The 12300-nt window shown below is 35.8% G+C and overlaps 1 protein-coding gene across 3 annotated transcripts; it reads left to right on the top strand.

Annotated features, from left to right (window-relative positions):
* The first annotated feature begins 3099 nt into the window (after positions 1–3099).
* Positions 3100–9248, top strand: LOC113304301 (pectin acetylesterase 9-like). Of its 3 annotated transcripts, none has more exons than XM_026553376.1 (13): positions 3100–3870; positions 3969–4051; positions 5737–5866; positions 6595–6674; positions 7074–7160; positions 7385–7509; positions 7636–7696; positions 7797–7853; positions 7950–8027; positions 8127–8232; positions 8341–8489; positions 8677–8776; positions 8981–9248. In XM_026553376.1, exons 1-13 carry the CDS (start codon positions 3732–3734, stop codon positions 9061–9063), a joined length of 1278 nt encoding a protein of 425 aa, XP_026409161.1. In that variant the 5' UTR covers positions 3100–3731; the 3' UTR covers positions 9064–9248. The 3 variants fall into 3 exon arrangements, with proteins under 3 accessions (XP_026409161.1, XP_026409163.1, XP_026409162.1); XM_026553378.1 differs by having other exon boundaries at positions 8855–9235; XM_026553377.1 differs by having other exon boundaries at positions 8677–9235.
* Positions 9249–12300: the final 3052 nt, after the last annotated feature.

The raw sequence follows: 12300 nt of genomic DNA, 5'->3' as shown, positions 1-12300 counted from the left end.
TTCTCTTAATTGATGTAATCTAAACTCACGTCTTAACAGCCTATTTATATGTTTACAAACTTGACTCTCAAGTAATAAACACTTTCCTAACTTAATCAAAACAAAGACTCTTCTAGAAAATTCTCACGTAAACAACTTCTAAAACAAGTAAAACTTGCAGCTCAAGTTTACTTCGTAAACACCGTACCATGTGTCAACAATATTTGTTGATCCATTCACATCATGCCAATTATGCCAGTTGATCCAATCATACTCTGTCAACTCTCATAGTTGATCTGTACTGCTTTGTTGACCCCTTCTATCTTCTTCATAGTATCTTGGTTTATTCTTCAACATCCTCCCTTAAACCAAGATACTCTTTACCTATCATTCTCAATTTTTCACTCACGTAAATGAAAGTGTTAGACTTCAAAGACTTGGTGAAAATATCAGCCACTTGCTCTCGACTTTCACAAAACTCCACAACTATCCCCTTGTTACTTACAAGTTTTTTAATGTAATGAAACTTAATTTAAATGTGCTTACTCCTTCCATGAAGAACAAGATTCTTAGTTAATGAAATTGTAGACTTGTTATCACAAGCTATTGTTGTAGGTGTCTTATGTTCTTGAAACAATGCCTTCAACATCATTCTCAACCACACAGCTTGTGCAGCACAATTTGCTAACAACTATATATTCAGCTTCTGTTGTAGACAAAGCAACAACTTGTTGTTTCTTTGAAGACCAAGAGAAAAAACCAATTCCTAACTGAAATCCATAACCTAATGTGCTCTTTCTTCCTTCTGTATCACCAACCCAATCACTATTAGTAAATCCAACTAATTTTGGATCTTCTGAAACATTATAGAGAATTCCCAAGCTAGTTGTTCCTCTAACATATCTCAGAATACGTTTTGCATCTTGTAAATGTGATTGTCTAGGTTCTTCCATAAATCTACTAACCAAACCAACTGCATACATAATAATGTCATGTCTTGTAGCATTATCAGATATCTAAGACATCCAACAAGACCTTTAAAGTCTGTTGAATTCACAAGTTCTCCTGACCCTTCTCTTTTCAACTTCAATCTCTCCTCTACTGGTGTTAAAATTGGATTGAAATTATCCTTCTTGAAGCGCTTTAGTATTCCTCTTGCTATCCCTGCTGATTGATGAAAATTCCTCTTTCAGTTTGTTGTACTTCTATGCCAAGAAAATATAACATTAAACCAAGATCTGTATCTCAAACTCTTTCGTCATATCCTCCCTGAATTCATTGATCATCTCATAATTATTTCCAGTGAAAATAAGATCATCTACATACAAACATACTATAATATGATTGCCAAGAGTATCAGCTTTCAAATATAAAGTATGCTCATGTGGACATCTTGTAAACCCTTTCTTAATGAAATAAGAATCTATTCTTGGATACCAAGCACGTGGTGCTTGTTTCAAACCATATAAAGATTTGTTTAGCTTGTATACTTCATTCTCCTTCCCCTCCATAATGAAAACTGCTGGTTGTTCAACATAAACTTCTTCTTCCAAAACTCCATTCAAGAATGCTGACTTAACATCCATTTGAAAAATATTCCAACGCTTATGTGCAGCTAAAGAAATTATCATTCTTACTGTATCAAGTCTTGCAACTGGTGCAAATACTTCTGAGTAATCCACTCTTTTTCTTTGTCCATATCCCTTAGCAACTAACCTTGCTTTCAGTCCATCTATTTCACCATTTGACTTGTATTTTGTCTTATAAACCCACTTAACACCAATAGGTTTCTTTCCCGGTGGAAGTTTTGTCAATTCTCATGTGTCATTCTTCTCGATTGACTTCAGTTCTTCATTCATTACTTAAATCCAACCTTGTTCTTTAGATGCTTTTTCATAAGATACAGGATCACAATCTCCAAACAATTGCGATCACATGCACCACTACGTATAACATGCCATAGGCCTTGCCTATATATTGGATTGCAGAGAATTTCATGGTCATTGTATACTTCCTCTAAAGAAGTTTTTTTCTTCTTGGTAGAATGTATTGCACTAGCCAGGTTGGTTGTATTTTTTAAGTTTAGACTCAAAACCTTTGGTGATATAAATGTCTGATTTTGATTGATTTTTTATATTTTTGTATCCATGCACGGATCTACATAAGGTCCAGTGGGGACAACAATCCCCCTAAAATTTTCTAATTACATATTAGGCTTTAGTTAATTATCATATTAGGTTTGAAATTTTGAAATATTTATAGACTTGTCCCCCTTATCTTTATATATCACTTAAAGAACCTTGAATTCTCTGCGACATTTACTATAAAAAGAACAGGTACCAGACATTTACCGTATAAAACTCGGCTTGAATACCACAATTACGTCGGAAAGAAATGAAAACTATCAAATTACTAAATCCAGCCACTAATTTAAACGTCTACAACTTATTGGGCATTTTGGTGACACCATTTCAAAGAAAAAACAGCGACCAAAAAATAAAAATCACGGCCTTCGGCCGCCTACTTTTACAACATTACTTCTTTGTCTATATATTTGCTCCCAAACAATAAATTCTAGCTCCTTCCCTGTCATCATAATTATGAGCACGGAGATCTAGCATATTCCCGTGCAAAATCTTCTAATAATCCAAAAGCACTAATACATGGACTACTAGTTTCATTTTTTCTAGTTACAAATTAAGGACAAGCAACGAGGTTCCCATAAAATAATTTCTTGGCCAGTATTTTGGCCTGGATTTTGGGTCGGCGAGGAATGTTCCAACCAGTGTTTGAGGCAATTCCATAGGAACGTGTTCCTCATTAGTTTCGAACTCAGATTAGTAATATCATCACCCAACAATTTTATCGAAAGTCACCCTAACACGGCATCGTTGCTGATTAAACCAATAATACCACTACGTGGTACAATTTTGCGCGCTCGAAATTCATCGCATCACAAATATTACTGGTAGATGAGAACAAATGAGATGTGCATTGAATTGAGAATACACAAATTAAATATGGAGACACGGATTGAATGTGGGGTCCAGTTTGTAGTTGTTATTTCCAGATAAAAGCTGTTACCTCCTTCCAACATCATTCAGAAATAATCAGAACAAATTTAAGAAACACCAGAGCAAAGCAAAGCAGAGCATTGGATTTAATTACTCGTCTCTCCCATCATCATCTTCATTCTTCTTCGTTACTCACTCTTTCCGTCTCTCTGTGTCTCTGTTTCAAGAAAAGAAAAAAAAAAGGAGAAGAACAGAGCTCTAACCAAAATTCCCGCGCCTTTTCTCATTGTTTACCGCCAAAAATCATTGGTTTCTCATATCCCCTTGTACAGTCTACTATCAATAGACTAGCTGCCAAACAGTTAATAACATTTGTAACAGAAAAAACGCAATCCCTTTTGAGATTCATACACATTCTTTGTTGGGTTATCTCATATTGTAATCCTAACATTAATCAAATTCTATTCTAGGATTCTTCTTGGGTTTTTTCTACCTTTTGATATCATCAATTTGGTTTTTTAGGAATTGATAGTAGATTTTTTTCAAGATACAGAGGAATGTTGTGTCATTAATGAAAGTTGGTCCAAATTAAAGATAGACAGAGTATTGAATTCCATAGTAAACATACCCGTGTTTCCAATTCAATCTCTGTTTTCCGAATCTGAACAACAAGAAGAAGTTGTTCAGTTCTTGAATCGAGTTTCAGCAGTAAATTACAAGAAGAAGAAGAAGAAGAAGATGAATACAACAAGTTATGGGTTTGTTTTGATTAGTTGGTTATTTTTGTTAGCATTCACACCATTGGGGATTTATTCAGAAACCAAAAAGAATCTAGTGAAGATGACTCTGGTTCAACATGCTGTAACTCAAGGAGCTTGTAAGTCACTCACATTCTACCTTCTTCCATTGAAAAACTTACGTTTTTATTTTCTTTAATTTTAATATTATTTCATTTTTGGGGTGATTTGTTTGTAGTTTGTTTGGATGGAAGTCTACCTGGTTATCATCTAGACAGGGGATATGGTTCTGGAGCAAATAACTGGCTTTTACAATTTGAGGTACAGACAAACACTCCCTAACTTCTTTTTGTTTTTTTCTACCTGCTTAAAATATTTGAAAATAAGTAGTATATTTTGTACACCTTACACAAAGACAACAGTAACGGTAGTATTATTTCACTATTTCTACCCTACCAGAAAGAGTGTCTCTTTCGTAATTAGTTGTGTCAATGAGTGAGAATTTGGTAAGGAAGTAGCCAAAATGTACACTGTCGGACTACTGCGCTTGACTTTACAGGTTTCATTTGAGTGAGACAAACTTAATTTTGTACTATTAGTAGTTGTTCTTGCTAATAAGGTAGACTAAGCAATTATTGAGGTTAGATAAGTACACCACCAATTCACCGACCAATTTACTTATATTTCAATTAAATTGCTAATCTTAATTAAGTAAAATCATAAATCAATCCGGGAACATAATTTTAAAATGAACTCAAAAGGAAAAATCGCGAAACAAATTATTTTTACTGTTGATTTGTGAAATTGATTTCTAGGTTTTTACTTGTGGTATCGAAACACCAAGGCACTAAAAAAAACTCGAAGACTCCAAACTCACATGAGACAAAAAAATTTTGTTTGTCAAATTTGGTATTATTAAAATTTGGATTTATTTTGCTTGTAGTAGCCTTCCTCAATGCATGACATTTAACTAAAAATGAATTTATTTTTTCTTTTTAGCGTCTAGTGTTTTTTTGAGGTAACTTAAAATCTATAACTAAATGTTATTTGAAAAACCATGATTTATGAAGGGAGATATAAAATTACTCCATTCGCTTCTAAAAAATAGGTTTGTTTGGTTTTCACAGAAATTAAGAAAACCAATCATTAGAGCCACTTTTTCATGTTTTTTTTTCTAATCTATCCTTTGGTCCCCACTCAGTTGTTATTAGAGAAAGAGGAGAGAGAAGTGGTCCGCTTTTTATATTAGGAGAGAAAATGGAGAAAGAAGTGGTCCCTCAATGAATATAGCAGTAAAATCATAATATTTGACTTTCCACTTATGGAAACAAACCTATTTTTTTGATATATTCAAATAAGAAAACAATTATATTTTTTAAAAACGGAAGGAGTACGTAAGAAAATATCAATTCGTATAAACCAACACAATCTTGACATCTGAAGATCAGGATTGCTATCTCCTTTATGAATGTCTAGAAGAATGAGTTTTCCCTTTGTTTGATTGTTAATTACATACTCCTTTCCAAGATTCCCCGAATGGTCGCTTTTACATACAATAGTGTCATTTTGGCAATCTTTCTACTTTGGAAAGAAACGGTAGCTCTTGTTGCGTTACCCTCTAGTAAGCTTCTTTGGTGAATTATCGCAGTTGTTGCAATGAAATGGCTCCCACGTAAACAGAACTAATTTCAATCTATGTATGAAAAATGTATATTCAAGTGGAGATAGTCATAGTCACCGAAGAAAAATTAGAATAGGACTTGGAGAAAAAAAGTTAGTCACATGGCCACCACCACCATTATCATCATCATCGTCCGAAAGCAAAAGCAACAACTTCACGCAATCATCTGTTATTTCGATCGTGACCGTGTACCTAAACCTTCGGAGTTAATCAAAACATAATTACCAAACTAATAATTACATATTATTGTTTCTTCAAATTGAAGTTTGTTGGATTATGCTGTTTTTTTTCCCTTTCCAAGTTGTTAAATTGTTGTTGTCTCTAGGGAGGTGGTTGGTGTAATGACATTGAGTCATGCTTGGAGAGAGCAAAATCTGGACATGGATCGACCAGGTACATGAGCAAATGGGAGTACTTCAATGGGATTCTAAGCAACAATGCCTCTTTAAATCCTGGTATAAGCACAATACTGTCATCTGCTTACTCAGTTCGAAACTCATCAGCATTAGGCATATTTATTTTTGATTTAAGAATGCATATGCTGATGTGAGTTAAGTAAGATGAATCTACGTGGGTCATTCACTTGGATTCCCATGGTCCAATAAAGAAAAAGCATATTAAAATGCAAAACTAGGTCACATTGATTCATGTTGCACCGCAAGACCATTTGTTGTCCATATTGTGGGTTCACGTGATTATTGGGTTGCACTGGAGACATAACTTAGTTGGGAGTATAGTCTAGCCTCTGACTGACTGACTGACTGGCCCTTTTTTAATTGTAAATTAATAATAAATAGAACCAGGACAGAAAAACCATAAGACTTGTGTCAGTGTTTTTTCCTTGTCTCTTTTTTTTGGCAACAACAATGATGCTGCATGAATTGCCATAACTTATACTATAAGCTTGCAGCTGGCAACATTTATGCATAGAATACATGTGGTAGGAGCAGAGTAGATCTCATCACATCGTTACAAATATGTATGTATATACTACAGTGCCCTTAACTCAGTTGGTAAACAAAACAAAAGAACCCAGTTTTGGACCTTTGGTAGGTATGGTTGAGGAATTCATGTTTTTTTTTTCATTTTTTTTTTAAAGCATGGCTTTTCCGTTGCAATGTCATTTTTTACTTGTGTGATTACGGTAAAAACTGTGAACTAAGTTAGCTGAAATATGTTTCAGATTTTCATAACTGGAATCGGGTTAAGCTTAGATACTGTGACGGAGCGTCATTTTCCGGGGACTCCCTGTATCAAAATGAAGTAAGTTGTCTAATATGGGTTCAAATTGTGTTGAGCACTCTGGCCTGCCTATTAGTCATTTTTTTTCTTCTTCATATATGCCCATCAGGGGAATTCATAGGAATACAGAATAAATAAGTTACCTTTTTGTTAACAAAAAGACCCATCTTTGTCATATTTTGGGTGTCTTTTGGTATGGTATTGAAGAACCAAAAAAGGTCAAGTCAGAAATCTTTGACCATCTTTTTTTTTTGTTGGGTGTGACCACTGAGCATGTCTGACTTTATCTGACTTTTGTCTACCTGACAACCACAAATAAACAGCCCAGGGGAAAGAAAAAAATCAAAAGACCTATGATTTTGTACAAGATATTATTAGATTTACTGATGGGTGGGATTTTTAATTACTTACTGGAAACAGACAGTAAAGCTATACTTTAGGGGCCAGAGGATTTGGAAGGCAATCATTGATGATCTTCTTCCCAAGGGTTTGAATCTTGCAGATAAGGTGAGTGGTTGCTAAACTTTCCTTTCTCTTTTTATTTTTCCAATTTTTTTCACCTTTTAACTTGTTTCATTAGATTTTTACGTAAATGGGTAATTTGAGTTGGGCAAGAATTTGTTTCTGTTCACGTTGGTGTTACACACAAACGAAATGCACCATTTTAGGTATATTTTAATTGAAGTTCAACGATCAATTTGCTGGATTACTTACAAATTTTTGCTTTTTAGGCTCTGCTCTCAGGCTGTTCTGCTGGTGGTCTCGCGACTTTCTTGCACTGTGATAACTTCACTAGCTTTTTACCCAAAACTACCACTGCAAAATGCATGAGTGACGCAGGATTTTTCCTTGATATGTAAGTCATCCTCCATTCCTTACCACACACACACACACGAATACAAATGTATGATAACCAGTTTTAGTCTAATAGTTCTACGGTCTAGCGTTTTTTATGTTGTTCATTGGTTTCGCTCCTTTTCAGAAGAGACATTAGTTTGCAACACACGGCCAGGCAATTTTTCGAAAACCTTATTCTTCTACAGGTTAGTTTTACTTCACTATCTGTTGCCCAACAAGGCTAGACTTCATTGTATTATGAGTATTCAATTATTTGTATACGAAAACTGAGAAGTAGATTTACAGGGCACAGAACAATTTCTGAATGAAAACTGTACTGGTTCACGTTACTATCCGTATCAGGTACAAGTCCACTAAACTGAATATAGTTTGTCGTATGAACAAAAGTTTCACGTTCTTTATGGTGCATGGGTCTCATATGTCCTTTCTCTCTTACAGTGCTTCTTTCCGCAATATGCTTTGCCTTATGTCAAAGCACCGTATTTCATCTTAAATTCGGCTTATGATGTCTTCCAGGTAAGAATGTCGCGTTTTGCTTCCTTTGATATGCTAAACTTCAAACAAATCCTGCTTCGTATTCCTTTGGAAAAAAATTGATCGAACTCTTTTTTTTAGTTTCATCATAATCTCGTTCCACCTTCTACTGATTTGCGTGGACATTGGAGTCGATGTAAAAACAATCCTGCAGCGTGTAATCTACATCAGCTAACTATATTACAAGGTTGTTCTTTATCTCTAACCACAGTTATCTTTCTGTTATCTTTACTGTATTCGCCTTTAGATTCTCTGTTGACTGTTCTGATTAAGGCTCTCAATATAAAACCTGCAGGTTTTAGATTTGAAATGCTTAAAGCTTTGTTATACTTTTACCAGTACTCCAAAACAGGAGGGATGTTCTTAAATTCATGTTTCTCTCATTGCCAAAGTGAGTCCCAAGACACATGGTTTGCTCCAGATTCCCCGAGAGTTCACAATAGGGTATGTAATCTTCAGCTACGCTCATTTAAATACATTTTGTGAAATGCACCGATATTTAGCTGCACATTTTGCTTATGCCTCGTACGAACTTGAAATTCTATAACGAGTATAATGAAGTTTGCTTAGCTTATAAACACAATTGAGTTCGGGTTTATGGAACTAACAATGAGATGCTAATTTTTAACAGACGATAGCAGAGTCAGTTGGTGATTGGTACTTTGAGAGAAGGGTAACCAAGTTAGTTGACTGTGCATATCCCTGTGATAATAGCTGCCACAACACTATAGGTACAACACCATCCAACTATTCTTGCTAAATGTTGCTGCATCCTAAGTATTTTTGATAGTTGCTCTTATTTATGCCAGGTTAAAGGGCATTAATTATAATACATTGACAAAGACTTCAGCTGATGAAGTTGATTCTTCATTTTTTCGGGTTTGAATTCATCAGTCTCGATATTAATGTTTTCATACATTGATCTTATAGTATAGATGGACAGAAGAAGTTTGTTTTAGGGCGAAGTTTAGATGAAAAAATTGGGAATTCTTCTCATATGTGGAGAAGAAGAAATTAGGAGTATACGGGAATCGGTTGAGGACTCGACAAGAATAGTCGTTGTCATTCATGCGTTAATGTTATACAGAATGCTTTTTGTCTTACAAATGTAGAGTTGTAAAATAAAGTTACATTGCGTTCTTTGATGTCATTAGTGTATAAATTTTTCAGTGATCTGCACTGCTTTAAAATTTTTGCGCTTATTGCTTGTTAATGACTCACTATAAGCCTATTCACCTCCTACTCCCCGCCGTGCGCGGCTGCTGCTGCAAATATGTTATTGCCAAAAACAATTAATAATCCAAAGACCCAACCATTTCTCCTACAAACATTTTCTTCATTTTCAGGGATGAATTGGTTTCGGTTTCGAGTGTTAAATGTCCGACATATCGTTTGATTCTTTATATTAGACAGAGACAAGAACAAGGAATGAGTTCGGTGATTTTCTGGATTCTGTTTCTAATTGGAAAGGTGAAAATTAGGGGCAGGCCTCAAAAATTGTCAAGTCCACGATTAATTTTTAGTTCCATGACACCCATAATTATATGAAATTATTAAAAATGTCTGCATGACTAGGGGTGTAAATTTTGCCCGGCAGCCCGAGGCCAGTACCGTCCGCCCTGTCCCATGACAGCCCATAGGTGACCGTGGCCCTTTACGGGCTGGCCCGACCTAGCCCATTTAAATAAGAGGGCGGGCACAGGCCACAATTCAATTTTTCTTGCCCGGCCCAATACCCTCCCTATTATCCCGTCAATGCTACCCGCCATGTTAGCCTGCCAGTGTTATCCATTTACCTAGCCTAAGTGACTGTTCTCATTTGCTTTATCCTAGAATATACTTGGTACATATACTTAATATAGTCAACCCTCATAGTTTTCATATGTATTTCTTAACTTTTATTCCATAGGAGTCTAATTTTGTTAACCATATAGAGAGAATATTGAGCAAAATCTAAGGCAGTTTCCTTTTCTGATGATTCAATTCAGGAAAAATTATAGGAAGTTTGGTTTATCTTATTCCCATCTCAATTCTCGTATTTGATTATTAATTTTAAGTAAAATTTGTATATTATTACTACTTTCTTTTTATTTTTAACAATATATATATGTATAATATATATTTGTTTGTAATATTCAAGGCCCTCCCGGCCCTACCCGCCCGACCCCAAATTACAAAACAGGCTTGGGTAGGCCATGGGTACTAACTGTAGATAAATAACCCTGCCCGCCCGGCCCTTTTAATTTCATGGATAAGAGATGTTCCGGCCCGCCCTATACCGTCTCATTTAATAAATAGGCCGGGCTGCCCGGCCCCGCCCAATTTACACCCCTATGCATGACGGATTATGCATCTGCAGACGGGTTATGCATCAGGGGTATAATTGGGAACGCAACTTGGATATAACATATCTAAAAATCCGCGCCTTGGAATTTTACAAATTTTATATCGTTGGAAATCTTTTTAAGAGAGCTACGCAACGAGTACAAATAAGAATATCACATTTTTGTTTTTCACGGAAAAAATCGGAAGTGATCATCATTTTAGCCAAAATTTTCGAAAACTTGATACATAACCATTACGCGGCCACCAAAAAAGATGCGTAACACATTCTGCAGACGCATAACGAATTATGCAACCATTTTCTCCACTGCACAACAAATTATGCATTTGGATAACAAAATTATGCATCTATAACAAGTTATGTAACCATTATTCGGTTGATTTTAGTGCGTACATAAAAAATTGATGCATAATGCAGTATGCATCCATATTTACGGAAGCATATCAGGTCATGCATCTAGTTTCTCGATGCATAAAAGATTTTGCAACAATTTTCTCGATGCATAATGCATTATGCAGTCATATTTTAGGATGCATAACAGGTTATGCATCCATTTTCTCGACTGCATAACATGTTATGCATAGATGCATAACGTGTTATGTAGCTTTTTTTTTGTTGGTTTCAATACTAACAAAAAGCAGCTGCATAACATGTTATGCAACCATTCTCTGGACTGGGACTGCATAACAAGTTAAAAAAAATAGGCTACATAAAGTGTTATTGCAACCATATCGGGACTGCATAACAAGTTATGCAACAAATTTTGTATATGCATAACTGGTTATGCAACCAATTCCATAGTTGCATCACTATTCACACCTCCATTTTTTTCTAAATGCATATCACACGCATACGTTGCGCATAGTGAAATGGCAAGTCGCTGACCTTCCGACCGTTAGACTCACAATGGAGTTCATCAAAATGAGGATTGAGGATAACCCGACGGTTACCACGTTACATATACAAGCAACTAACGTGCAAGTAGCATGCACCCAATTAAGAAAGGTAGTTAATAAAACTTAAGTCGGAATGACAAGCTTTCACTACAATGTCAGCTCAACAGAACTAAACAGAAGAAAAGAGAAAACAGTGACTGGATTTCGAGGGAAATGACGAAACAGCTACCTTTAGAAAAATCAACCAGTGAGCCAGTAAGGAAAATGACGAAAAAGCTTTCACTACAACCAATACATTCAGTTGAATAACAACCCCATCTCCACCTAGCCACAACAAAATTCAAGTCTCTTCTGTTAGGCCATTTACCAACAGCAACGACCTCTTCTCACAGCTTCAATAGCTGTGAACTCCAACTCCATTCACGTATGTGTGTAGCACCAGCAAGTCTACTCCAATCGATCGCCATTAGCATCGGTTGCAACTGCCATTATTCGCCTCTACGATCACAACAACAACTCCATCTTCTATATATCTCTATTTTTAAACGCAACTTCCAACATCCATTTAATCAAATTCCTTACCATTCGACCATTGTAACAGTTGATCTTTTCTGTCCACCTTAATCTCGTCTCCCAACTGAGTTGATTGCGACAATTTCTCAAACAGATCAAGCCCACTTGTTAATTCTCTGATTATCTCAGCTAACATAAATTCTTCCCAACACCGTGTGTAATGCAACCAACTGATGCTCCTTCGTTTGATACATACTAGCAGACCCAATTCCATTTCCATTATTATTTGAACATCTTAGCCATCACTGATTGCACCACTGCTCAAACGATAACCCACGGATCTGTTGATGTTTTTACTGCCGAATCCCTTTAAAACAGCAGCAACAGGACCCACTGCTCGATCAATGTGACCTCCTTCAACAACTAAATCCTCTTTCTGTGCTCGAATTAGACGTACAGTAGCTTCTAACGATGGTGATCTTTTCATGACTATGGTTTGTTT

Source organism: Papaver somniferum, chromosome 8, assembly GCF_003573695.1.
Source record: "Papaver somniferum cultivar HN1 chromosome 8, ASM357369v1, whole genome shotgun sequence".
NCBI lineage: Eukaryota > Viridiplantae > Streptophyta > Magnoliopsida > Ranunculales > Papaveraceae > Papaver > Papaver somniferum.
This window is presented reverse-complemented; position numbering and strand designations above follow the sequence as displayed.

Excerpts from the sequence above, each read along its gene's own strand:
- LOC113304301 (XM_026553376.1), top strand. The coding sequence starts at position 3,732 with ATGAATACAACAAGTTATGGGTTTGTTTTGATTAGTTGGTTATTTTTG. Across the intron at positions 8,028-8,126 it reads CGGCTTATGATGTCTTCCAG|TTTCATCATAATCTCGTTCC; the intron begins GTAAGAATGTCG and ends TCTTTTTTTTAG. Across the intron at positions 8,490-8,676 it reads CCCCGAGAGTTCACAATAGG|ACGATAGCAGAGTCAGTTGG; the intron begins GTATGTAATCTT and ends AATTTTTAACAG.